We start from the raw sequence: 27,653 nt of genomic DNA on the forward strand, positions 1-27,653 counted from the left end.
CACCACACCTCTCTCCCATGGCTCTGCGAGAGCTGGACCGAGATGAAACACTCGGATTGCTTTGTTTCGGGAGAGTGGGGCAAACGCGGCCGCTTCCTTTTTTTTACTTGTAAGGGCACTGAGGAGTTTCAATGAGCCCGTCAGTACCTAAACCACGGGGAGCTGCTGCGCGGACACCCCGACACGCTGGCAGCCACCGACCCCCGCGAACCGCAGCGAAACAACAGAGACACAGAGGCACAAAGACACCCGGGGGCGGGGACGCGCAGCCCGGCGCCCGCCCGGCTCCCCCAGCGCCGCCCCGCCGGCAGCGCCGCCCCGCGCCCGCCGTACCCGCGGCGTCCCGGGACCGGGCCGGCGGCAGCGGCGGCCGCGGCACACGGAAGAGGAAGCGGCGCCGCGCCGGGAGCCGGTGAAAGGCTCCGCGGGGGCGTGCGGAGCCCGAGCCCAGCGAGGCCCCTTCCCGAGCAGCCGGCGGAGGACGATGGGGGCGGCCGGGCTGCCGTGGGCCGCGCTGTGGGCCCTGCTGCTCCCGCTGGTAAGGACGCGGGGCCGCGCTGCCGCGCCGGCCGGGGCCGAGCCGCGCCACTCGGGGCCGCCCCGGCGGATGGGGCCGCCCGTCGCTTCCCTCCGCTGCCGGCCGAGCGGCTCCCTCTGCCCGCCTCATCCCCCGGACACGTTCCCGGGAGCTCCGCGGCCGCGGCGGGCAGGGCCCGCGCAGCTCCCGAGTCCCGCGGCTGGGCTGCGCTGGGCTCCCGCTGCCTCCGAGCGCCCCGGGCGGGCTGGGCTGCGGTGTGGCCCGGGGGATTTCGGCCTCCTGGGCGAGGCCTCTCGGTTCCCCCCACCGGGCCCGGGGAGCTCAGGCCGGGCCAGCTCCGGTCACTCCTTGGGAGTTGAGATAACAAATCTCACGGGTGCTTGCGTGGATAAACCTGGTGTTTCTAGAGGTGTTTAAATTTGGATGCGGGGAATGGGGAAGATCCTAGTGTGTGTGTATATGTCCTGATTTTTGTCTTGTTCATCTTCAGTGCCGTTTTGGTTTCGGTATGGCACATATTCTCCCTCTCCACAGGTGTACATTGTCATGGAAATCTGGCAGGCCAGACTACTCCAAATGGAGTAGTGAAATGGGGAAGTCAGAAACCTCTGTAACTTGCTTAGGCAGTACAAAGGACATATATGCATTAAATGCTGTTCCACGAAATTGTTTTGTTGTTGAGTTTTTTTGTTTACCTAATTTTAACGAAGTTCTTATCTTGTTTTGGTAAGACAGGATGCAGAATACTTCTTTCCTATGTAGGAAGTCACCATTGGATCTGCTCAGCAACAGGTGCACGACACAGTCTGTTAGTGCCTTGAGAATGCCTGTGGGGGAAGTAACTTGTCTCCCTTGCTTTTCCTGAATCCCACATAGCTGTCACTGGTGTGCTGGGCTTTTCTGAAGAGTGGCTTTGCTCCTTAACCTAGTGGTTTGCCGCTGCTGACAAGGGAAGAGGCTTCTGGCCTCCTGTAAGACTCCAGGCCCTGTGTCCTGCCTCCTTCTTTGCTCTACTGATGCAGTTGTAGGAGTGGTGAGCACTGGGCCCAGGTCATTCTGCCTCAGGAGCAGACTCCTGGCATTAACAGCTTGGGGAGCTGGGACTGGGGAAGGACCACTGCTGCTCTGAGCATGGGCTCCTGTTCCCCTGGGTCACAGTGCCTGGAGAGAGGGAGAAGGGCCAATCTGTGTGTGTCACACGGCCACTGGCAGAACAACAAAATGATGGTTGTTCTATTCATGGCTATTTTTTTTCCTGCCTTTTTATGTTTCTGTGGGTTTTATGTTGTCACTTGCTATGTACAGACTACCATCTCCCTAGTCTGTACCTTTGAGTTTCTGTATGTCTTATCTAGGTACTAATTGTGATGGATGTTGTAAATATAGGCTTGGTTTGGTCTCTGTGTCTACTGGTTCATCTGATTTCCTGTATTCTACATGGTGGGGTTACTGATACACTCCAAAGCTCAGCAGTCAGGCCAGGCTTATATCCCTGCAGGGACAGGGACACCTTTGGAAAATTAAGGATTAAGAGACAGAACGAGACTTCTTCTCTATCACGGATAAGGAATTTTACAACAAAAATTTAAAGGTTGTAAGGGAAGGAAATATGATGAGAGAACTACCTGTCAAAAACAGGAAGGAATTTGTTTGGAGGTGAGGGGCCATTGGGAATTGTCTGAACCTGAAGAGAAAGGAGATGGTGATGCCCCTTTAGGTAAGGGCAGCTGTTATGCCTCTTCTCCGTGTGGGAACGCTTTTATGCCAGAGCAAGTCAGCCTAGGGAAGCAGGTTAATCTTTTCAAGAGATGTTTTTGTGATCACACACTTAGTCTTGTTCTTAAGTAACAAGATGGAAAATGTGCTTGGTGAGAAATGTTAGCTTTGTATGTGTAGTGAGAGCAGGATTTGTTCAGTTCAGCTGCCTGCAAGGCCACCTACCCAAACCAGTAGCCCTTGTCTGTAGTGAAAGAAAGATACCGAAGCCATTAGAAAGTAACAGGACTTTAGGTGGATGCAACAGGATTTCCGTGGGGATGGTCCAAGTGAGGTGCATCATGTAGTGTTTCTTTTAATTTTTAACTTCTAAATGCTGTCTTTAGAGCTTAGCAATGACTAGGTGTGGGCACACGTCATGCTCAGGTCCTGCCTCCCTCCACCTCATGAGGATGAATTGTGTTCCGTGGTTAATCCCCAGAGAAGGGAAGCTTGCCAAACAGAACATGCATATCAAATAAGCAAGTAATCACTCCTTCTAGGTAGATTCATGCTTGTGTAGCATTAACACTTGATTTCCTGGAACCCAGAAAACACTTATTATTCTACTTGATGAAGCAGAAAGAGCTTTTAATGGATGTAAACCTCTGGGGTTTGCACCTGTTGGAGGTAGTTACTGCTTTTAATTCACCATTAGTTTGTACTTCTGGGTGAGTGCATTTAAGAGGGAAGCTTGATCATTTTTGTGCTGATCATAAATCATGGGACAATTTATTTTAGCTGACAGCTGAAGAACTGTTCTGTGTTAAACAGTTAATGTGCTCAGGCCCTTTGACACAGTTCTCCCAGCAGATGTTCATGCGCTGTGGCCAATAGAATGGATTCCTCTGAAGAAGGTTTTTTGCTATTCAAACCAGGCAGACATAAACCTCTGAAACAATATCATCACATGCTTTTATTTTCTCTCCAGTTTCTCCCTTGCTGCAGAATACAGATCTTCTAGCTTGAGGAGAAATGCCTCTCTAGCACTGCTCGTTGTGTATCTGACAACTATTTGGGCTTCTCCCCCATACCCATGCCTACTTCTAGCTTAATATGTTAGTGGGTTTTTATACAAATCTGGAATTTAGAACAGGATTTAATGTTTTCTTAATCTGATGATGCTTCTTGCTATTGAGGTCAGTTTCAAGACAAACAGTTGAAAAAGATCATCTTCCATTTTTTTTATGGTTACACTTCTTTGAGATGCAAATAATGTTTTGTTTGTTTTCACTGCTTTATAGCTGTAGCTGCATCTAATCTTTAGTCTGTTCATTTATCCACTTCGATACCTGATCTTTATTAATGCTTGGGGAGAAGTATTATTCCTAACTTTATGAGAAGTTTTAGAATTCAGCTGTATTTGTAAATAACAGGAATCATATTATGTGAGGGAGTCTAATCTTAAAAAACACCAGTATTTTCTTAACTACACAAATTCTTCTTAAAGTACACTAGTTGGTCTCTTTGTGTTTACAGTTACTTGACAAAAAATATTTTGGTAATTGTCACATGATACGTATATACATAATCCATATAATCCCCTACTTTATTAGTAGGGAAGATTCTAGAGTCAAAGAGGCAAAGACTTTAATCTCTTTTCCAGGTACTGTTCTAATTGCTTTGCATGTAAAATGTTGCACTTTCTGGAAGGCACAAGATAGAGAATCTGAAATCCTTTGCATAGGTTTTGTGCTGGTATTCTGCTTGGTGACATGAACTGTACATGTCATAAATACACTCTATTTGCAAAGAGGATCAGCAGCATTATATAGTAACTAGGTTATTACTAGTTTTCCAACCTGCTCTCAAGTTCCCCATCTCTCATGGAATCAGTCATTATGTAAAATAATTGAGTAAATTCTTTTTCTCCTAACAGTTCTTTCTCTTCTTAAGCTTTTTTAAAAATGTCTATATAACTGATACTCTGATCTTGGTTTAACTCAGAACACCCTGGTCTGTTGCAGGTGGCTGCTGATGAGGGGATCCTGCATGCCTCTGGAGGTGGAGTGTCTCCAGTAACTAAGGATTACTGCATCATTTACAATTCTAATTGGGTATCTCTTCCAAAAACCTTGGACAATGCTGTAAGTAGCTTGTAGTCATACTCTCCAAGAAAACCAGAATGCAGTATGAATTTGGGTTAACTCTAACTGGCCTTCAACATTTTGGATTTAATAGGTGCTACACTGAATATTGGCCATTTTGGGTCATGTTGTCCCCTTCCCCCCAAACCACTCAAAAAAAAAAAATCTATAGTGAACATTTCTATCCTTTAGAGAGTTGGCTTCTAGAGTTTACAAAAGGAATACTCTCTGTATGCTTAGAATCAGTTGTAAATGTGTTTATGTATTCATTTTATCATGTTCAATTTTTTTTCTTCAGATGTTATCCTTAAGTCTAAGTTTTATATTTGGGAGTTAAAGTTCTGTTCATTTATTTACAAAAATTGGTAAAATTCTGAAACTTTTAAAAAATTTTCATTCATCAGTTTGATGTAGCATTTAATTGTCTTGAAAACATGTGGTGTAATAGGAGATTATCTGAAATGTACCATCATGCTGTATTTTCTGACTGTGTTGGTGTGAGGCAGAAATAAATGTTCCTTAGGCATTCTTATAAACAGGAAATACTTTGTGTTTGGGATTGATCAAGGCACTCTGTCTTTCCTTCTGTTCATTTGCAGACTAACTCAATGTAAAACACAGTAAAAATCATTTGTCTGCCCCAGCCATCTTTGCTGAGCCACTTTGGCCACTGGGATGCCTTGAGCAACTAAAGAAAACTGACAATAATTTCAAGATAATTGTCCATATGAAATTAAACTTTGAAATAAGGAGATGATGATCTAAGTAATACATTAGGCTGAACAGCTGGTTTTGAACAAGCATAATACTTTGGACCTCTGGTTATGTTGTATCCATCAGTGCTCTTTTGGCTTGTAAGGCCTGGAAATATCACAGAGTGTACACTGGATTCCCCTGAACTACAAGCAGTGATTTTCCTGTCTAATCAGTTTCTTATGATTAAATTATAATACAAACTGCTGTGAAGTTGCACTTAGAAATATCCAGATTACTTCTGCTCTATCCTGCTCTAAATGTCCATTAGTATTGCAGGCTGCAGAAACTGCTGCTGTGATTTTATATTCCTGAATGAATCATTCTTTTCTGTTACACCTCCTTCTGGCAAATCTCAAGTTAAAGAGCATAGTAATGGAGTCATCTAGATTAATTTATTTGTAATACCAATTTTTCTGCTTTAATCACTTTAATTCCTTTTCTCCCTCTTGCTCTGCAGACTTTCAGGACTCTGGAAAACCTGACTTCTACAGTCCTCTGCAATTCATCTGAAGTTCCTTCTGGTGTAATGAAAGACAAAGCAGTTGTAGTGATGAGAGGAAACTGCACTTTCTTGGAAAAAGCAAGAATTGCACAAAGTTTGGGTGCTAAAATGCTGTTGATTGCCAGTAAATCTAGGCTGGTAAGTTACAGCACAGAGTTTTCTTGTGTAGTGAAATAGAGTCTTGTCTATTTGGTCCTGTGCAGGGTTAGCTGAGAGCAGCCCCCCAAGCACAGGACCCTGACCATGTGTGGGATCCCAGCAGAGTCATCTGCCCTCCCCACAGGGCTGTGCTGGTGGGGCTGTGCACTGCTGGGTTACATCTGCTAAGAGGAGCTACAGCTGAGCTGGATTTTTAAATGTCCCTTGTGTCTTCAAACGTGTTTCTGAATGCAAATACTTGTCTTTATCTTTCCCTAATATTAGTGCATTCTGAACTCCATGTAAACTTAGCTGATACTGTTTTAAACATTTGTGATAAAAATAAGCTAGGAAAATAGAATCCAAAATTGGAAATAAAAAAGGTATTGTGAGATCTCATTGCTTTTTTGTTCTCTATTGCAGCTGCAACGTGTATGTACCAATTCGTACAATTTATGAATTTGTGTGATTATCACAGAAAGTTAATCTTGTTTTAGAAGTGTAGAAATTAAAAACAGTTTTGATTATTCCTGGTAGTATTATATAAAAGCACAAGAGCTATATGAATCCAGATGTGTTGGTAGTATCATCTGGTTTGATTTAAGTCCATCTATCTTTATTAACCTTTTGCAAAGGGTGATGAATGAGCTTTTTGGCTTTTACCTTCCTACAAATACACTGAAATTGAAAGGATAATCTGCTTTTAGGGATTTAACCTACTTTGTAAATAGGGTCAACATACTTATCACTTACACTTTCTATTTTAGTCTGCTATTTCAGATAACAAGACTGATTTTGAAGATGTGACTGTTCCAGTTGCTCTTATAAGATATAGTGACATAGTAGATATGCAGCTGGTAAGTAACAGAACTTCAGCATATTATGGTTGTATAAACTTAGGTATTTGAACAAATAAATTAATTTCAGGTCAGGTCTGGATGTCTGCCTGATTTGAATGTGCTTAGATACTGTTTTCAGTTCTAGGAGAGGATGGACATTTAGTTGTGGAAGTACTGGTCTTCCTAATCAGGTGAACAAGAGAGAAGAATTGATTGATTAGAACACAGAATGAGAAACAATACCTAACTGGAGATGGGGAGCCTTAGAAGTCTTTCTGCTGAACAAGATAAGCTGTCTTCCAGTAGACTTGGGTACAGTTGCAGGTGCCTGACATTCCTGAAGAGCTGTAGCCTGAGAGGATTGTTCCTTTAGTGCAGAAGCTGCAACAGCTGAGCTTGTAGCTGCTGGCACCAGAGCTTTCAGGCAAGCAGCACCTGAGCAGGTTGGATATTGAGGAAAAACTGAGAGCTTTGGCAGATGATGAGCTCCCTCTATACAGTGTGACAGCATCAGCTACAGAGTGGTTAGGCAGTGTGCTTTGAGTTTCTGCTGGTGAGTTCGTGGAGAGATGCCAAATGCATGTTATTAAAATGTGGCAGTTGTGGTATCTCCTACACTTCATAAGCAGGGCAGTTTGTTTTGGGAGGATTTGGAGTTTCTTTTCCTTGGCATGTAACAATAGGATAACAAAATATTGCACAGGTTTTAAGGAAAACAGTATGTTTTCTTCAGTGTGGCTTTTTCTGTTGTTATTATATTGTTTTGGGGTTTTAATTTAGTGTTGAATAGTTTTGCTAAGCAGGAGTTGAATTGCACATGTTTTTCTGTGGATAGCAGAGGCTAGCACTGTGTAGTCTTAGCTTCTTGAGTTGAATTTGCAAGCTCACTTCACCATTTCTGCTCTTAATCTTCAGAGCTGCCATGGGAGGTTGTCTTAGGTAAGTATGCAAACTGAAACTGCCTAGATTTGTAGGACTCTGCTTGTTTACTGTTGTGATTAAAGATAGGTACTTGCTGAGCACTGACATGACTGAAGGTTTGTGCTGACTGTCTTCAGACTGCCTCAGCCTTGATAAGTACTGTGGTTGGGTTCAGGTTGTCCTCTGTCTTCAGATTTGTTTCTTCAAGTCAGATAAGTGTTGTTTGCTTAGCTGAGTGGTTTTAGGATGCCCTACTAACATGAAAGGGAACTAGGGCAAGTTAGGACTCTAAATGGTTCTGAATCTTCTCTGCCCCACTTTATTGCCCAGGAGTGGTGTCATGTAGAATCACTTGTGTACAGCTGTAGTAACTCACCAAAACACCTCTGCTGTAGATTGGTGTGCCAGGTGATGGCTCACACTGCTGCTGAATCAAAGAATTCATTTTTGTCTTTTAATGAGACTGCCTTCATAAAAGTAGTGAGGGACACAGCCTAGACTACAAGTGATCTTTCCTAGTTCTGCTCTGGTTTTTTGCCAAAGCCTCCTGCCATGTTGCTGGCAGCTGTTCTTTTGAATGATATTCTATGCATAGAATCTGGCAGCCATTGTACACTTCCTACTACAATTGCATTTCTGGTTTCACTCTCTTTAAAGTTTCTCCTTTTATTTAGTTTCAGTTTCTCCTTTTATTTAGAAGAGAGAGACCACACAAGTCTGAGGGCAACTAGTTTGCATAAGCATTCTTTTTTTCTTGTCAAGACTTCATCTCTGTGAGCCTTGACCCTTAGAGCCAGGTCTGTAAAGAGTCTTGATAGCAATAGCAGAGACTTACTAACCTTCTAGTCAGTGGACAGCTCTCTTGCAGAGTTTTTACCTGATGCAGTCTGTTTCATTCTAGTGCTCCCTGTGGTGGAAGTTGAGACTTACCAAGTTTTTAGTGAAGAGAGGAACAATGGGAACAAAAGGAAACAATTGCTTTAGATTCGAACGTGAATCATACCTTGAAAGATTTATGAAACTTAAAGGAAAAACTGGATTAAGATCTGTTGGAACTGAATATTAAAAATGTATAAGCCTCTTGGGGGTTTTGGCATTTTTTGGTTTGGTGTTGTTTTTTTTTTTTTTTACATAGAGGATGCTGTGATTTGAATAGGGTTTTTTCCCTTTAATGTTATGTTCCACTTCATACAACTGCAATGTTTCACTAGAACTTAATTTTATTCCTTGTTTTTCAACTTCCATAACTTCAGGCAAAAAGAATGATTCTGACTTCTTTAGCCTGCAGGAAGGTTATTATCTGTAATTAGAAATTCAAATGCTGAAATGAGTCAGCTTTCTTCATATGTGGCCACTGTATTCCACTCTACTCCTGGGCTTCCCATTCAGTCTTTCTACTGCCAGTTTGATCTTTCTGAAGCCAAACCTGTCTGTCATGTTCTTCTCTCTCCTGCTTTTATCTCACATGCAGACTGTAAACAAATCTGGGGTTCTTTTCTGCATCTCTGAAGTCTGTTCTCACTGCACAATTATTTTAGATGTCTGGACTTAGTTTGACTGCAACAGCAAACTTGTCTTCCCCACTACTTGCCATTTCCTGTCAAATTATCATCCCTTTTTTGTTTTTTAAATCTCTCCTTTCAGTCAAATGGAAGCACCTTGGTTTTGCTTTCAAGATTTTTGTGCAATTCAGTACCAGTTACATCTCAGTGTTCTCTCCCATTTTCTTCTGTGTACTTCGGCTGCTTGTTTTTTTCCTTAGGTCTTAAATTTTTTAAATAGTGTGAAATTGTTTTCTTTTCATTTGAATCCATCTCAAATCATGTTTCTGTGAAGCTGTTGGTAAATAACTTTCTGCCACCTTGAGCTGTCACTGCGTTCTGTCTGAAGCCTCATGTCTGTATCTGAACTGGGAGTTTTGGGGGTTTGAGAGCTAGAGGTAGATTTCTGCTGGTACTGTGATTCTCTATTTCAAGCTGATTGAGTTAGATGTGCTTTCCTGCAGAGCAGATGTCTTTGACAGCACTTGGTATATTCTGGGGAGGCATTTGGGCTAGAGGCACAGCTTCTGAGAAGTGTGGAAAGAATGCAGAGGAGTACCATTTTCCCTTGTGCTATCTCTGTATTTACACAGCAGTAGTAATAGGTTTGTTTCCAAACCTGACCATCCTGAAAGGTAGCATGGAAAGCATTGCTTCTTGGCAAACATATGACATGTCTTGTGCAGTAAGTTGAAAACTTCCTCTCAGCATTGTGTAGGTTAAGAGTAGGAAATCATAATGTACATCTAGTTGGAAAATAAGCAATATAATTTCTTTGTTCTCCTTGTGAACCAATGCGTATGTTGTATTTCAGGTGCTTGGAAATGAAGTTAATGTGACTCTGTATTCACCACCTTTGCCAGAATTTGATTACAGTATGGTTGTCATCTTCCTAATTGCTGTGTTTACAGTGGCACTGGGAGGCTACTGGAGCGGAGTAGCAGAACTGTAAGTTTGTTAAATGGAACTGCTTAAATTACATGGACTGCAAAGACTGTCACTATGATCAGTGGGATATTATTTTCTTTCAGGTTGGTAGTTAAAAAATTAGAAGATCTAAGTGCAATTAGCTGCTTTGCCATGAAATGCACTGTAACCTCTGAAGAATCACCATAGGTCTTTGAGGAACCTTGAGCATAAATTGTAAAAGTCCCTGAGGGATAATGCAGCTCTTGGGAGGAAGCATGAGTTAACATTTTGACAAATTACCAAACATTCTATAACTGGCATAATAATTCTCAAAAACTGGCTGTAGCTGCCTTTGAGAGCATGGCATTATTCTGCAGTATTTCTTGGGTGTCTGTGTATGCTAAATGGGCCAGTGTTTCTTGGTACCTTCAGGGTCTCAGTGGTGTTCTGGTGCTTTGCTCCCCAGAACAGCAAGGAGAGGACTGTATGTGATAACAGCAGCTTCCTTTTTCCCACAGTTATGCAAATCTATTTTAAAGAGATTAAAGAAGGAGAAGGAGGGGAGGTGTGTATGTTTCTTTTTTTGAAGGTTGGATCTGATTATGCTTCTTTTTCACCCTGCAGTGCTGCAGGGTGTGGCTGCACTGAATGCTAAAATAACAAAATGTGGTGCTGTCTCCCATATTAAAAATACCTTGATGTAATTTATTAAACTAGTTAAATCACTCTTTCATAAATCTAGGGTGAGCTTATTTTTTTTAAAAAGCTGCTTATTCAAAACCTGTTTTCTGAGAAGGTGATTCATCTAACAAGGTGCCTTGCTCCTGTGGGTTATTCTCTTTTGAAGGTGGCTGTTTCAGTGCTGAATTCAGCATTTTGTAGGTAGGTCCTGGGATTCCTCAGGAAAACACTATCTGATGGGCAATTTGCACTAGGTCTGTACTAAAGAGTAGAAGGGCTATCTGCTCAAAGAACGACCACAGCAATTTAAGTCTCCTTATTTTGCATGGTGAGGCATAAATATGGAGTATGTATGCACAGAAATCCAATTCCCAGTGAAAATCTCCAGTTATACCACCTCTCTTTCACTTTATAATTATGAGGTGTAAGGGTGAAAGAACTAGTACTTAGCTAGCTTCATTCTGTTGACATGCATGGGTTTTGCAGACACTTAATGTCTAGTTGAGGTTTTAAGTGTGCAATACCCACAATTTTGATTTATTGTAGACATATGTATCACATTGTCTACATTTAGCCCAATAAATTTTGTAGTCAGAGGTGATGCTCTAATAGAGCTCAGAGTGTGCATCCTGAAAAGTAGTTTAAGGGTATAGTACTACTTTTTTTCACATGGATCAGGGGTTTGGTTTGTGGTGCTCCCTTAAAGTTGGCAATTACCACACCATTGGAAAGGAGTGCAATTAAGAATCTTTTCCTTGTGATCAGTGCTAGGTTGGAAGTGCATATCTTCATTAAAAAATGGAGAGAAACTCAAACTACAACCATACCATTTTCTGTGGTTTTAAGTCTAACAATAATATGAAGGACTAAACTGAAACCATGTCTAAATGTTCCATAACCAACAATTCTGGTCATAGTAAAACATTTTCATAATCTGTCATCTGAGGTAAATGTGTTTGTTGTTTCTTAAAACAGTGAGAATCTGAAAGCAGTAGCAAGTCCTGGGGAGAGAGAAACCCGACGGAAGAAGGAAGAAAATGTTACTTTCACCCCTGTAACAGTTATCTTGTTTGTTGTCATCTGTTGTGTCATGCTGGTCTTACTTTATTTCTTCTACAAATGGTTAGGTAAGAAACAATGAATAATCTCATTTGACTTATTTTTCTGTATGATCTTATTAAGTGTTTAAGTCTAAAAAGCTAGATTTCTAAACTAAAATGATTGTAACTTTTTAAATTGTTCTCTCCATGCATGAGATGAGGGTTGAAAGAATGCAGTTGCTACTTAAAGGAGAGGTTTCTTCAGCTATCTTACAAAGACTGCCTTGGCAGTGCTTCCTCTGAATGAAGTCATGTGGAAGAGAGGTGACTAATGATGAGCAAAAAAAATACATTATTTATGTCAACGTTCTTGGGAGGATGGCAGCGACAACCTAGTAGTGTTTAGAGTTTGCTTGATGAGAACAGTTTTTGCTAGTTGGAGTTTGGTGTTTGGGTTTAGTTTTTTGGTAGTGAGGATCTGGCTAGAAAGCAATTCTGATACCTCTGAGTCAAGTTTTTGCTTGATGAGAACTTCCTCATGGCAGAAGCACTCAGAAATCAGCATTTTCTATAATTAACTGACTGTGGTCTCCAGTGGCTGTTGAGCACTGCTGTAGCTGTTAACAGTTTCATGGAATCATAGAATCCTCATGGTTGAAAGGGACATTCAAGATCATCCAGTCCAACTGTCCACTCAGTACTGTCACTGTAACATTTAAACCACATCACCCAGTGCCAGATCCAGACACCTCCTGAACCCAAAATACCAAATATATGTTGTGTTTGTTTCCTGTTTGCTATTTTTTTGTTGCTGATTCCCATCTTCGTTGGTTTTATTTAGTATATGTTATAATATCAGTCTTCTGCCTGGCATCTGCGATGAGTCTGTACAACTGTCTTGCAGCATTAATAGGAGAAATCCCAATTGGGCAGTGCAGGTATTGTGCACCTTTCACTTATTAAAAATAGAAACTTTCCTCTGGGTATTTTCTGGTTGTTACTCAAGGCAGCATGAAAATATGGGAACAGTCTGACAAACTGTTTCCTGTATGGTTTTAGTGTGTGGGATAGTTACAAAAGAAAATTACAAGCTGTTTTATTAAATATTAAGGGTATCTGTAGCATAATCAACAGTTACAATAGTTGCAGGAGATTTGCTGCATTGTCTTTATTTGAGAGCATTCTCTAATCAAATTTGAAAGGCTCTGCTTGGCTGGCTGAGCTTGGTTTTACAGAATTCTGGTTGTCTGTCATATGTGCTTATTTTGTTCATTAGGGAACTCTGTAAGGGGAGGATCCTGCACATTTGATCCTATTTGGAACAAGTACTGTGCTAGAGGCAGTAGAGGGGTTTTTCCTTCTTTTTAACCTGTACTGTACCTGCCAAGTTTTGAACTTTCAGCATAGACAACACATTGCTCATGTCATCTGTGTTAGGAGGTCGTGGTTACAGTCCTCACGTGGGTGGTGAGTTACCAGTGCACAGATGGGTGCTTCTTACCACTCTGAGTTAAATATCCTGCACCTATTAGGGAGTATGGGAGTGTCCCTGTTTTCCTCCCCTGCATTTTCACTTTTTCACTGAATATTTAATGCAACCAATAGTTCTTTTTCCCCAAAAAGAACAATGCTTATGAACTTGGAATTATGTCAGTCATGGGGTTTGCATGTTCCTTAGTGCAGGATATTCCTGTCAGGTGATTGAGTAGCCCATCAAAGGCAGTAATCAGGTAGAAAAGAGGTTTTGTGTAAGCTACAGGAGAAGCATTACTTCTGTCAGTTATCAGGTCAAGAAGTGTCACAGAAAATTGAATAAGTGGTAGAAATGGATATTGGCTCACAATTTTGCAATACATGGTTACTTAATTTTTAATCTTGTATTATGTTTCTTAAAATTGCTTTTTCTCAGCAGTACCATTTTGTGCAATTATGAGATGTCTGTGCCTCACTGACATAGCTCAGTTGGTATAATTGCTACATGACAGAAATGGATTAAACAAGCTCATCTGCTTGCTGCCTTCCCTGGATATGTTTGCTAGAATGAGGACAGGCTATCCAAGCCCCTCTTGGCTTGTTTTTAGTGCAGCCCAGAAAGGGATTGGTCCTGCAGTTGCAAGAAGAAGAAACTCCTGGATTGAGAACACCTTGTCAGCTTAAGAACCCGTGATAGCACAGGCATGTGTCTTGGCTGTTGCAGGCTTTCTCTTTTAACTTAATTCATTTCTTTTAGGGTTACATGTTGCAACAAAACCATTGAAGTCAGGCTTATTTTTCTTGCTGTATTCTGCATAGCAGCAGCTGTTGTCTGGGCAGTATTTCGAAATGAAGATAGGTAAGTGATGCATTCTCACTTAAGAGTAAGGTGAATAATTGGTGTTAATGAACTTCCCAGCATACAACTAATCCTGGAGTGCAGCATCCTTCTAAACTCCAGTGCCAATTTCAAAAAGATCATGAAAGTATTTTGAAGCTTAACAGGCATGAGAGTAATAGAGAACAAAGCTATGCAAATGAACTGTGTGGTAATTTAAAGTTACAAAAAACTATGAAGGTGAGGAAGAACTAGCTTGATTGCTAATGATTGCCACAGAAGAAAAGAGGTACAGAGTAGCATAGGGAATAGCTCTGCTCAGCAGTAACTACAACATCCCTGTGTTATCAAGGCTGTTTCCAGCACAAATCCAAAACATAGCCCTTACCAGCTGTTGTGAAGACAATTAACTCTATCCCAGCCATTACCAGCACAGACAGTTACCTATTTATGATCAGAGGCTGGTGTAAATTGACCATCTTGAAACTTCTGTGGTTTTGGTAGCAGTAAATCTGAGAAACTAATTTCTTGCTTGCTGAGAAATTGTCCTTGCTATTTCCAGCAAAATCTAGATTTCAGCAGTAGTTTGAACAACCTGTAAAAATGGTTTGGGTTTCTTTTTTTTAGGTGGGCGTGGATTTTGCAAGATACTTTGGGAGTTGCTTTCTGCCTAAACTTCATTAAAACACTGAAAATGCCCAACTTTAAGGTACTATAAGTTGCTTACCTGGAGATAGTATTCTACTGCCTTGAATCTGTAAGTTTACTGTCAGGAAGTAGGTTTTCAACATGCAAGAAATATATATTAAAAACCATCAATTTTACAATTTTTAATAATTATTAAAAGAAACTAATCCTATTCTAAATGTTATGCCAGATTAAAAAACATAGTACAGTAATGGTGCCAGAATCTAGCTGTGTGATACTTGAAAACCCACAGTAATATTTTCTTCTCTTTTTTTTTTTGCCAGTCCTGTGTAATACTTCTAGGCCTCCTCCTTCTATATGATGTGTTTTTTGTCTTCATAACACCATTTATCACAAAGGTAGGTCTGTGAATTTATTGTAAGAACAAAAATGTCTGGTCATTGGGTCTGTATTTTTGTTTAACAGGTCAGTGTTTGCAGTGGTCTCAAGGTGGAAAAGCTGATTTCCATTTTTCCCCGTATAAGACAACAGTGACCTAAATTTTTATGGCAATCACATGATCAAAAGTAAACCATCCCCAGTTAGTGTGAGGGATAGTGTGATCAGGAGAAATTACTGCCCTCCATTTTTTTTTTTCCTTCTTTTACTTTGAACACCCATTTTTTGGAATGTTCTGTAGTACTTTCTGCAGTGATCACTTGCAGTGTGGTATGAACTGTGTGCAAGTGTTAACCTGCTTTTATTTCGAAGCAGAAAGCTCATGGCAGAAAAAGCTGACATGTTTTTATCTAAAATTCCAGCTACATCTAGTGGACTTGTTGTTTGGGTTTTTTTTAACATTATTTTAGGTTGGACTACATGTTTTTATTGGAAAACAATACTGTATAATACTGTACAATACTGAGGCATTCCCTTTGATATTCAGGATTTTTCCAATCCTGAATTGTAAGTGGATGTACAAGCAGTTTTTGTAAATGTAGTGTGAAAGTTCTGGTGCATTAAACCACTAACTTTTGAAAAATAACTTCAATTTCAGAATGGGGCAAGTATAATGGTTGAAGTTGCAGCTGGTCCCTTTGGAAACAGTGAAAAGGTATGAACAGTCACTGTAATGTGCAGCATTAAAGTACTGACTCTGTGTAGCTAATTCATAGTGTGCTTTTCAGCATAACTTTCTCACAAAATATAGCCAGCTTCTGCTATTTTCTTATAAGTATTAAATGCCTGTTGACTTGGGTTTGATCCTAGAGTGATGGAAACTTGGTGGAAGTCCCTACTGAACGCTCAGCTCCCCATGAGAAAGTAAGGATTGTATTTCAGATACTGGATTTTTAAATTATTTCCTCTGAAAAGACTATTCTTTTGGGGAAAACTTCACTGTCCAAATTTCTCTTTAGGGCCTGGATATCGTTGATCAGTATTCTATAGTTAGGTTAATAATCCAGATTTGTTACTCCCGTTATATGGTTAAATATTGTTTTAACTTTTTTTTTTCATGTGTGCATATTATTTGTAAATCTGAAATTCCAGCTTACCAGTTGCCTTAAGCTTTATCTACTTTCTATGTTGGTTTCTGGTTTTTACTTCAGGTTCTACCTATTTTGAAGTTCTGCATTAACAATAAATTAATTATATTTAAACTGTTTATTAATTAAAGCAACCAAAAAAATCCAGAGCACTGGAATGCTTTAGATGAGATTTATGTGGCTTCTGAAATAATGTTTTACAGTTACCCGTGGTTATTAGAGTGCCTAGACTTGAACACTCTGCATCAACACTCTGTGACTTGCCCTTTTCTTTGTTGGGTTTTGGAGACATTATTGTCCCAGGTGAGCAAATATTTTTGGTAACTGTAACTTATGAATAAATATTTTGGGTTTTATTCTCAGCTGACTTGCAGCAGAGTTTATTCACAGAGTAATTACTAAACTGAATGCAGCAGCTTGCCTTGATCTGTCAGTGCAGAATACAGCAAAAGCCAGAGTAGAAGAAAGCTCAGTATGTTACAGAATACTTAAATAGTAAAAGGTTTTCTATTTTTTGTTGTACTGGATTGAGTAAATGCAAGTCCCATAGGCAAATCCAGTTGTCAGAATTAACTAAATTTCATCAAAATATCACAGAAAGCAAATATTTTGTGACTTCTTAGGATTTTCATATCCTAGACTATGTAATTAGAGGTGAGGTAATGTAAAATATTGCCAAGTTTTTCCATCTTTCTCAGAAGAGCTGAATTTGGCCCTAATTGGAGTCTTGAGCAAATTACTTTAATCGAGCATGTGCAGGTGAAATTGCTGAATGTTAAGAGTGAGCATTAGAATCCTGTTGAAGAAAAGTATTAAAAATAGGTTACATTTCTGTATTAGAAAGCTGCAAATAGCACAATGTAATTAGGTTGCTTAAAATCCCCAAACCTTTAATTCCAAGCTTGCTTGGTTCATATTTCTGTTATGGTTTTGATTTTCTAGACTTAAGATAGGATTTCTTAGACTGATTCTTGCCTTTACAGAAAAAATAATTGGAAGAAGATAAAACAATAATGGGAAGTCTTACTATAAATTCTTTTATGCTGTTTTCATTTGGAAAATTGGGGAGAGAAAAAATCATGACTAAACATTTCATTAATCCTTTTCCTTTTAAATTTTTTTTTTCCTTCAAGGGCTTCTGGTTGCCTATTGTCGAAGATTTGATGTTCAGACAAGATCATCTTCTGTATACTACATTTCCTGCACAATAGGTAAATCGTGTGATATTTCAGCATTGTTGGTCTTCATGGTAGCTTTTTTAAAATGGCAAAACAAGATGGTTTTCTTGGTAAGGTTCAGTGTTGTCAAGAAAGGCTTTATAAACTCTTTTAGTGTACCTGCTTATTTGTAAGGTGACTATTCTTTATGGTAGTCAATCGCTTTGAGAAATCTTGCAAATACAGAGCAACCTGTTGTGTCTCTTCTTCAGTTATATTAACAAAGAAAATACTGCTTAAAAAGAAATTCTGTCTTACTAAATGATTGACTTAATCTAAAAATCCTCCTGTTCTTAATTGTGTATGTATGGATGTCTTTTTATAGCTTATGCTGTTGGTATGGTGCTGACTTTTGTTGTTCTGGCATTGATGAAGATGGGGCAGCCTGCCCTTCTCTACCTTGTGCCATGTACACTCATCACGAGCTCCCTCGTTGCCTGGAGGCGCAAAGAGATGAAGAAGTTTTGGAAAGGAAGCAGTTACCAGGTAGGCTGGATGCCTTGGGTATTTTGTTGTTAATTCCTTTGAGTATATGCTTCTCTGAGAACTTGGTGATATATCACCTGCAATCCAGTTTTTGCTAGTTTTCCTGTGATCTTCTGGAACTAATAAGGAAAAATAGTCTTTACCCTTAGAAAATCTTAGTCTTGTAGTTGATATGGCAGAACAAAGCTCAAGGGAGATGAAATAGCTGGTTCAGTACTCAGGGAGGAAAAGAAATTTGTTCTATCCACTTTGAAATGTTTTCTTGTGCTGTAACATTCCTCATCTATCATCTTGATGTGGTATAATGTGAGTCACTGAACTAAGCATGCAGACTCCAAACTGTACCAGTTGTGTATTAGAGACAGCTCAGAAAAACTGGTGATCAACTAGAACTTTAGAAACTTTCCTTGCATCACTGATGGCCTACATCATCAGGGTTGTATGGAGCATTCAGGAACAAAATAGCTGGGTTATAGAATTGTTTCCTATTGCAGCACACACTGTGGGCACACTGCCTTGGATAATCTATTTCCCCTTTGGTTATGTCTAACGCTACCCAGGAACTGCAGTTCTTAAAATCCCACCAGTTGATACGTGCACATTTTCCCTGATATGACTTGCTGTAGTAACTGGGTGTGCCAGTAGCCCCTGAGAGCTGGAATTTATCATAATACAGACCAGTCTCAAGATTATTCTGTGCTTTGCTTGAGACCTCAGTCCAGTATTGTTTGAATTGAGGCACCATCACCTGTACCTAGGGCATGTTGAACTCAGAGATGAGATAGTCTCTTCTGGGGGAACGTGGGTATCAAGTTGATGGTGAATAGAGGCAGCTCCTGCTTGTTTAGCTTCTGGATTGGAAGGTTTAAGTGGGTCAGTGGAAGTCAAGGGTAATTCTTGTAAAGGTAAAGCTACAGGTACTGGCTCCTATAGTATTACTAGCAAAATGCTACTGTTTGTTGATCGAATAATCTACACCTGCTTCATCTGGAGGTTAGCTTAGGTGTGAAATTACTCCAGAGATTTTCAGCTTTAACTAAATACCCTGTGTTTCTGTTTACAAAATCAACTCCTTTCATGGGTCCAGTGAACTGAAATGTTATTCTGTAGGTCAGAATGAATTTGGCTTACTGTGCATTTATATCTATAAATTAGTGACTTTTAGCTCTTCTAAAATAAACAAGGTCACATTTATGAAGCCCAGTAGCTCTGGGTTTGTTGGGAGGAAAACACTTAGCAATTTATTTTCCTCACTTGAGTTCTGAGTAAGATTGGCCTGAATAAATTTGGCAGGTCTCCTTAGCGACAAAAAATTTCTTGCACTTCTTGTAGCAAAACTCATACTTGAAAGAATTATGTTGCCATAGTAGTTATTTCATGTCCTTTCAACTGGTTTCTTGAAGGATTAAAACTACTCTGAACTTCAGAGTAGTTTTGAACTTGTTTTGAGTCAGGTGACTTAATTTCTAGCACAATATAAAATGCTGATTTCAACCCCCACTCCACCATCCCTGAGTTAGACTTGTCTGTAATTGAGCCTGTAGTTGACCTCTGTGTAACTTTGTTAACTCCTATTTTTCTATAACTTTCTGAAGAATATTTTTATATTAATTTTTTTATTCTCAGAGAGTGTTATTCAAGTTGCACTCTCAAAATGCTGCAGGGTTGATCTTTCTCGGATATTGTCCTCCTTATCCAAAACTGTATTTTGAACTGTCCTTACTGAACTTACAAACATGCAAAAAAATCCAAGCAAACAAACAAAACCCCAAATAGCCCCAACCCACACAGCCCCAGGGCTGAAATCTCCAGCTTTCACTGCTCATTCTGAGGAGGAAAGATACAGAAAGGTGTCAGAAGACAATTTTTTGCTACATCAGTGATTCAGACTCGGGCAGAGCTGCTCCATTGACAAGGGTGGCCAGACTTGTGTAGAGGTTTCCTTTGCCCTCATGGGAACAGAAAACCCTTGCAGAGCTGTTAGAGCAAAGTGTCCTAAGAATAGGGGTAGAAGAGCATATACAGTGCATCAGGTGACTAAACTTCTAATAATAGTCCATTAGTTACATTTTTGGAGTTTTGGGTTTTTCTGAATTTTTGTTGGTTTTGTTATATATGATTTTAATAATGGAATGAATTTTATTTAGGTGTTGGACTCCTCCAGGACGCCTTTGCTACAAGGTGTGATTATGGCCTTCTTTTAATGCAACTTTATTAATCATCTTACAGTTCTTTTTTCTTCTTTTTCCCCCTCTGCTTCTTCATTTCAGTCTTTTTTGCATCTACTTCTTAATTTTTGTATTAATAACTCAATAGAAGAGGGTAGAACTGAAGACAAGATACAAATCTGTATTCATACTTAGGTCTTCTGTGTTTTTTATTTTTTTAAAGGGGTTAAGGAAAACATAAGTAGCAATGAAGCCATGATTCCTAAGCCTGAAGGCAGGCTTTGTATGCTTCTCTACTCTCTAACTTCCCAAATCCCTAGGAGTGTCTTCAAATATTTGCAGTTAGTGTTAGTTCCTCTTCTGTTACCTATATTGCAGCCCTCCACCTGATTTTTTGTGTCACTGCATTGATGTGAAAACCTGCTTAGACCTAAACAACAATTTTGTTGTCTTTTGTTACAACACTGAGCATTACAAACTTGCCTTTAGTAATCATGGCTACAGCCCTTCTGTCACCCTGCTCCACAGTGTCCTTCACCCCATCCTGTCTGCACTGCTTGCACTGTGCTGGGGAGCAGGGATTGGGACTGGCTCTTGGGGCCTTGCTGCTGCACCACGTCTGGACTGCAGTGAGGTTTGACCTTTCTTGGCAGTAGCTCATGACTGCTAACACTGTTGGTATTTATCTTCACTGTCCACACAACTTGCAGAGAGCAGTGCAAGCTTTCAAATTTTAGCTCCTTGTGGAATTTGAGCATTTAAATATAATCTTCAATTATAGTTGCTGGAGTTGTACATCTGTTTATAAAGCATAGGGTGTCTGCTGTGAAGACAATTTGAGATGGTCAACTCTGCCTGTGTCTTAAATTCTCAAATAAAAAGTACTTTTGTCATTAACTCCTTTCTTCTAAGAAAGAGTACTTTAACAATTTAAGTCTCATTAAAAAGCCTTAGTAATAAAGAAATTAGATATAAACCAAAGATGGTATTAGGAAGTGGGAAGGTTTGAGTGCAAATTACAAGCAGATGGCCAGACTATTTTTATAACATAGAATTCTTCTGTCCTGCTGTGTGCACTCGAGTTCTTGGATAGGTTTGTTAAAATCAGTTTTTTAGTTTCTACTTTATACGTATGACAAATACTTGACTCCCCAAGATAGCTCTGAGGTCCCATAATTCATAGCTGAGGTCATTTCTGTTTCTGCATAATGATGCAGTCTTAAATTCTAGTTATGCTCTGTGTGGCTTTTTTATGGTGTAGTCTTGAGCTGTACTGAGTTGCTGCACAGAAAAACATTTTAACTATTCACTGAAGTGCAGCGATTTCTTGGAAGAATAACATAGTTACTTTCCTGCCACCTAACTGGCAGTATTGTTCCTGTCAAGTGTATAATAAAGGTTTATCTAGGTTTTCTAGATTGCTTATACTCCTCATGTATGCCTTCATGATAAACTAATGTCATATTTATCTTCCAGTTATTGATTTAATTTTAGAACACTGTTTTTTGTATCAGTGCAATCTATGAAATAATTTTAGCAATATCATGGACAACCTAGTGGCCTAATGCAACTTTGAAGTCTTCTACATAGTCTTGCAACCTGTTAGAGTTTGTCAGTTCCAAGTGTTTAGCACTTCTTATCTTCTTTGAAGTAATAAATCAACAGATTTGTCACTGCCATGTTACACAGCATGCACCTGCTATTTAGTACCATAAGTTTTATAAACACATTTTTAGATACTTGCAAATTCATCATAACTGTGAGTTATTAAGAATTCTGTGAATGCAGCATTATTGCCATGAATCTTGCAGGCAACTGTGTGCATAGGTACCTGTGTACTCTTACAGAGAGATCTGTACTGCCATTTCTAGTTTGGGTCTGTGGAAGTGGTTTTTTTGGGGTAAGTTTGGTGCTTTTAGTTTTTAATAGTTTACCATGTCAGTAGATAGGTTAAACAGAAATGTCTACACCTTCCCCTTAAAAACTGTCAGAAATTCAGATGTGAGAGCAAAGCTTCTAAATCTCTTCCACTTCAAAAATATTTGTGAGCTCTCCACAATGTACAGTCAGATTGCTTTGCCTCTTTCTTGGTTTAAAACAACAGCTTTGTCCAGGATTGTAGCAAGGTGCCTTCATCTTGCAGCTGGTTGCCATAAAGGTTCCTGCAGCTTCTGCTGAGACTTAGAGGAAGGGTTTGTCCTGAGAGAATCCACGGTGGAAATACACATGTGGAGGAAGCTGCTTAAATGCCATCTTGTACTTTTAGAGAGGCACCTGTTGTCCCCAGCTTTAAGTTGTGGGCTGTCCTTCTGTGTGGAGGAAAGATTAGGAATGGGGTCATGTGGCATTTTTGGCCTTGAAACATTTATATAAACACCTCCCTGAAACATCCTTGGTGCTTTACTAGGCATTTGGTTTTAAAGTTAACTTTGAGATCTGATTATTAAGCGGAGACTTTAAAATTTAAATACAGGTGCTAGCTCCAGCATTTGTACAAAAAAAGTACATTTTTTGCTGCTTAGTGTTGTAGGATTAATAGAAGAATCTTTGACTTTGGAATACACTGAATTATTGCAAATACTTTTATTTCTAGAAGCACCTTGTGAATTTAATAGGAAAACATTGTACAAAAATGCTTAGCAAAATTACTTTCTCTATGCCAGCTATTACATGATCCTCCCTAGGCTGAAGGAAGATACATGGCATGACTTGATGTAATATGGTACTGTGGGGGGAGGTTGTTCTTCTTTTATCCTGGAAACAAATACTTTAATCCTCATTCAAAAAGATGGTTTGAGTTCTGTAATTGTAGGGAGTGTTTTGCTTTGGGTGACTTTTGATGTGGATTTTTGGTCACAGTGTAGAGGAAAATTCTGGATACACTGAAATAAATGCAAGATTGTCATTAGCTCAAGAGCTGGGTGTTCACTGCTGGATTGAGTGTGTGTGGTGGCTCTAATTCAGGTCTAAGGTCTATTGGCAAGACTGGTGCCTGCCTTAGTTCTGACTGTTGTGATTCTGGCACATGAAGGGAGGGATGTGAAAGACCTTTTCTGGTCTTAGATTGATGCTGTGGCCACTGGGCTCTTGTAAACCTTACCCAAATCCCACTGACTTGTTTTTTGGAGCTGTCATCTTGGTTTGCTGCACAGCACATTGCTGTAGCTGGACTGTGAAACAGCTTGTTTAAGCAAAAGTGCTTTTGATAAGGTATGTTTGTGTACTTTGCAATGAAACAATTCTGTTGGCATAAAAAAAGGAATGGCACAGAGCTGGGTCATAACTAGAGAAGAGAAAAGTTAATGGAACTCTTCTCTTTGCCTTGTACATAAAATTATACCACACTAAAGTGTGTACAACACAGCAGTCTCAGGGCCTGGCTTTGTCCTGGCAAGGATTCTCCAGCAGGTGCTAGTAAGACAAGAAAATAATTGTGTGGAAATCTGCCCAGCATAGATCAGAACCCACACAGTGAGCAGCTGTTGCACAGAAAGAATGGCAGGATATGCCACTATGGAAGAACGTAAGTAGGGTTTTCTACCTTTAGATGCTTAAAGCATTATCCCTTGCCCTAATAGTCCTGCCACTCTGGGCATATGAGCTCCTTGGCACATTCTGTTTTTTCAGCATTAGTTGTACTACCTCTGTGTCTTCTGTCTCTGGCTCTCAGCTACCTAAACTGTCCAGTTCTTGGCCTCTTGTTAATTATGCTCAATTCTGAAACCCTTAAACTGATGGTCTCAGTTTGTTACACTAACAAACGTGTGTATTACCTTGTAATTCATTCAATGCCTTGTCTCAAGGGGAAAACCAGAGCCCTCATTGCCTCCAGCAATGCAGCAGTGAATAGTGAAACAGGCTGCTTTTTACTCAGGACAACTACAGATTTGTTTTGAGTTATTCAGGCAATCTAATCAGTTACATTAATACAAAGTATAATCAGTCTATAATAATCAGGTTTGGATTCTCTCCTGATGCAGGACTTTACAGTTCCATTTCCTTTATCCTTTCTAAAATAAAAGGAAAATCTACAAAGAAATGTGACCAATACAGTTAGTTTTGACTAACTGTAACATAGGTAGCATTTACAGCCATGAAAAGAGGAAAGTTAGTCTTTTCTGTTCAAGCTATTGCTTGCTACCTGTAAATGTCAGGTAAGATCCTAGAGTCTATTTCCAGTTTTGCAAGCCATATCTTTGAAAAATTTGCTTAACCCCAATTGTTTTTTGTTCCTTGTATTTAATAATTGAGATACTTCTGACTCGTAGGTTTATTTCCTTTTAGAGGACTCGGGTCCTTGGTTGGAGAATCGTTCTGTAGTGGAAAGCATTAGCTAATAGAGCTTTGATTATTTGGCTTAAATACTTTTCTGATCTATAGAGGACTTCCTAAATGTATGCTGCTAAAATGCACTCTAACACGTGTTTAATTATATTTCTCTTAGCTAACAAATACTTTAGATCAATGGGGGAAAGGAGTATTTCTTTATAAAGAGCCATCTCTTTTCCCTTTTTTTTTTCCTTTTTACTTTTAGATGATGGAACACCTGGATTACACAGGAAATGAAGAAAGCACAGCATCAGCCACTGAACAGCCTGGAGGACAGTAATATTTGGGATCCTGATTTAAAATAGCATTTGAATTTTCGCCAGCTGAATTGCAGTAAATTTGGTGAAATTTTACAATAGAGTGTTTCCCACTCTGTGTAAAAGGGTTTTTTATTCCTGCACCTATATTTTTATGGAAAATACTGTTAATAACATGAAAGTAATCAAAATAGAGTTGCATTTTTACAGCCAAACCATAGCTAGTAAAACCGTGCCTTATTTCGATTTAAATAAAAGGATATTTTCTATGCAATTTTCCAACCGTGTTTCTATACAATATATTTTTATAAAAGTTGCTTGCCCATATCAGCTTGAGTGAAATGTTTTTTTAAAGTTTTGATTAAGACAGTGAAGTTTCCTTGGGAAAAAAAAATACAGTATCCTTCGTAGGATTTGTTTGCAGATTTTGAATGCAAAGTTGGATAGTAATGTAACTATAGCAACTGAAAAATGAAACTACAGTTCCATTACTACAAGTGATTCAATAAACAGTGTGTAAGTCTGTGTACATTGTAAGCCATAAAATGAATAACAGGGCAAAATGAGTGTGGGGTTGTGAACTCTCACTCCCCACCCCCTCATTGTATCACTGGCTTATGCCTTAATTGTGAAGAGTGTTAAGCCTTGGATTATATACATTTCCAAACATTTAAAAATAATAAAAAAAGGAAGGTACTTACACATGGTCCTGAAAACTTCTGTGCAGCTCCTGGAATATTTGACAAACAAGATGGTGCAAAAGGCAAGAGGTTTTCTGCTCAGTAAATGCTATTTTAAGGGATGGGATAAAATGTTAACACTGGCCTGGTTCTCCCACCTGTTGAGACTAGGTGTGTATTCGTGGTCTTCATTGGCTCTGGATCAGTTCAGAGGGTTGGGGGAAGACAGGACAGATTTTTTTTTTTTTACCTTTTGCATCTGCACCATACTTTTTTTTGAACTATTTGTGAAAATTCTTTGCAATTGATAGACAAAACAGGTTTGAATAGTGCTAGTAGTACCTGTGTTACTTAAGGCCAATGCATGTGTTTAACTTGTTTAATCTTAATTTGTTTTTGCTTTTAAAGACTTGGAAAAGGATAAATAGTTTAAATCATTAGTTTGCATTTAGAAGAGTTCGTTTGACACTTGTTCTTTTTTCAGGAAACTGCAAATTGAGGGGGATTAGGCATAGAAAATTTGTATAGCTGTAATGCTAACACTTCACACCAAAGAAGACTGGAGAAGGCTACAAGGGGAGACCACTGAGTTCAATTAGTGCTAATGGCAGGTAGTCGTTAAAACATTTTTCCTATTCTTTAAATGAATGTCATTCCTATAGCAAGTACAGTTCAAGAACCCTGGAGAAGACACCTGAGTAAGCACATGCTGGGCACTGGCAATGGAGGCTTTCCTGCAGTGCCTCGTGCAAATGCCTCCTTTGTTTGAAGGTCACCTCTAGACATTTCTAGTCAGTTTGGGGCAAGTCGGCTCAGGAAAATTGACCCTGATTAAATCTAGTTTAGCCAGATTTACTTTGGAAGTATGTTAATTAAGACAATTGAAAATCTGTATTGGCAGTTAACAAAGGCTTACTGCAAATGTACGTAATTGATATCAAGTTGAAACTTTTGTTTGCAAGAGTCAGGAGCAGACAAACTGCCAGCCTGGATCTATCAGTTGTTGCCATTCACACAGGTTGAGTGTGGTTACGGGTAAGATACCTCACCTTGTTTGCAGCTTCCCTAAGAAAACAGAAATTACAAGCAGTTTTTGTATGTTAGTAGTTCCCCCCCTTGACTCGAGCTTGAACTGACAGCCTCAGAATGCAGTAGTCATCTTCTGTTTTTTATTTAACTGGCATTTCATAATAAGTTACAGCATACCTCAGTGTTTTAATAGCAGACTGAAAATGTGTCTTCTGATGTGTTGTCGTGCTCTTTGACAAGCCCAGTATCCGCCAAAGTTCAGTGGTTTTGAAGAACTTTCTGAAAATTCCTGAAGCAGATAAAGAAGTCATAACTCTTTCAAAGTCGTGTACAATTGAAAGCCCTCAGAAGCTTCACAAACCTATGTAAGATGACTTCTTTGTCTCTTTGAAATCTTCCACAGGGAGGATTTATTAAGTTTTCAGCTGTAAGTGATAATGGAATTAGTAAAAATAAAAAAGACCTTTAGCAACATAAGTGTATTCAGCAGCTGGCTGTGGAAGCTCTGTCTTGTTCTGTGCCTAATAATGTTCCATGCCTGATCATGCCTGAGGTTTCACACACACGTGCTGCAGTTTAGTGGGATGTAAACTAACTTTTTTTCTTTCAAATGCTTAGGTGCTTTGTTTACAAAAATTACGAATGGAGTTTAAAATTTTATATAAATAGTAGGTTAATATTGACTACTGAAATGAGGTTTTGTAAGTTCAATAGAACTGATTGCAACACTTCTAGGAATTTTGAATGTTTTTAATATTGAATTTGGTTGAGCTAAACACTGTTAAAAGCCTTGTTAGTCATACTTTAATAGAAAAATCTTACTACCTTTTCATTGTATGTTTACTGACAACAGCCCCCTTCCTTGTGACTCTTAAGTTATCACCTTAAAAATGTTATTAATAAATGTTACTTGGAAAAAAATAGTTGAGTAATTGCTTTGTTCTAACTCATCCTTTTCTTACTGTGAATGTTCATGGCAAAACAGTTAACACTTCATAATACCAAGTAAATTTAAAATCCATAATACACCCCCATAAATATGTAGTTGCAGTTTTTCTCAGTGTATCAAAGTTATGATTCTGTTCGTATGTACCTGTATGATGGGTTTGGTACGTTGCTTTTCTCTATTTTTTTCTTCCCCTGGGATGCAGAGAGAGGAACTGAAGTCAATTGAGCTACATCAGTTTTCCTGGTCTGACTCAGTAAATGCTGCTTGTACAGCTGTTAGTGCTGAGGCTCGTCACCAGAGAAACAGTGAGCTGGAAACTTAGCAGCTGCAAACTTCTCAATGGAAA

The 27,653-nt window shown here is 39.4% G+C and overlaps 1 protein-coding gene across 4 annotated transcripts; it reads left to right on the top strand.

Moving 5' to 3' along the window:
• Positions 1 to 309: 309 nt before the first annotated feature.
• Positions 310 to 27,290, top strand: SPPL2A (signal peptide peptidase like 2A). 4 transcript variants are annotated; one of them, XM_069026116.1, is made up of 17 exons: positions 393 to 538; positions 4,261 to 4,380; positions 5,594 to 5,776; positions 6,544 to 6,633; positions 9,892 to 10,025; positions 11,643 to 11,794; positions 12,549 to 12,645; positions 13,938 to 14,039; positions 14,646 to 14,727; positions 14,990 to 15,064; positions 15,703 to 15,759; positions 15,915 to 15,968; positions 16,396 to 16,495; positions 17,326 to 17,403; positions 17,735 to 17,895; positions 20,043 to 20,076; positions 24,598 to 27,290. In XM_069026116.1, exons 1-17 carry the CDS (start codon positions 485 to 487, stop codon positions 24,627 to 24,629), a joined length of 1,605 nt encoding a protein of 534 aa, XP_068882217.1. In that variant the 5' UTR covers positions 393 to 484; the 3' UTR covers positions 24,630 to 27,290. The 4 variants fall into 4 exon arrangements, with proteins under 4 accessions (XP_068882220.1, XP_068882217.1, XP_068882219.1 ...); XM_069026119.1 differs by lacking the exon at positions 20,043 to 20,076 and having other exon boundaries at positions 310 to 538; XM_069026118.1 differs by lacking the exon at positions 15,915 to 15,968.
• Positions 27,291 to 27,653: the final 363 nt, after the last annotated feature.

This window comes from Aphelocoma coerulescens, chromosome 10, assembly GCF_041296385.1.
Source record: "Aphelocoma coerulescens isolate FSJ_1873_10779 chromosome 10, UR_Acoe_1.0, whole genome shotgun sequence".
In the NCBI taxonomy this organism is placed as follows: domain Eukaryota; kingdom Metazoa; phylum Chordata; class Aves; order Passeriformes; family Corvidae; genus Aphelocoma; species Aphelocoma coerulescens.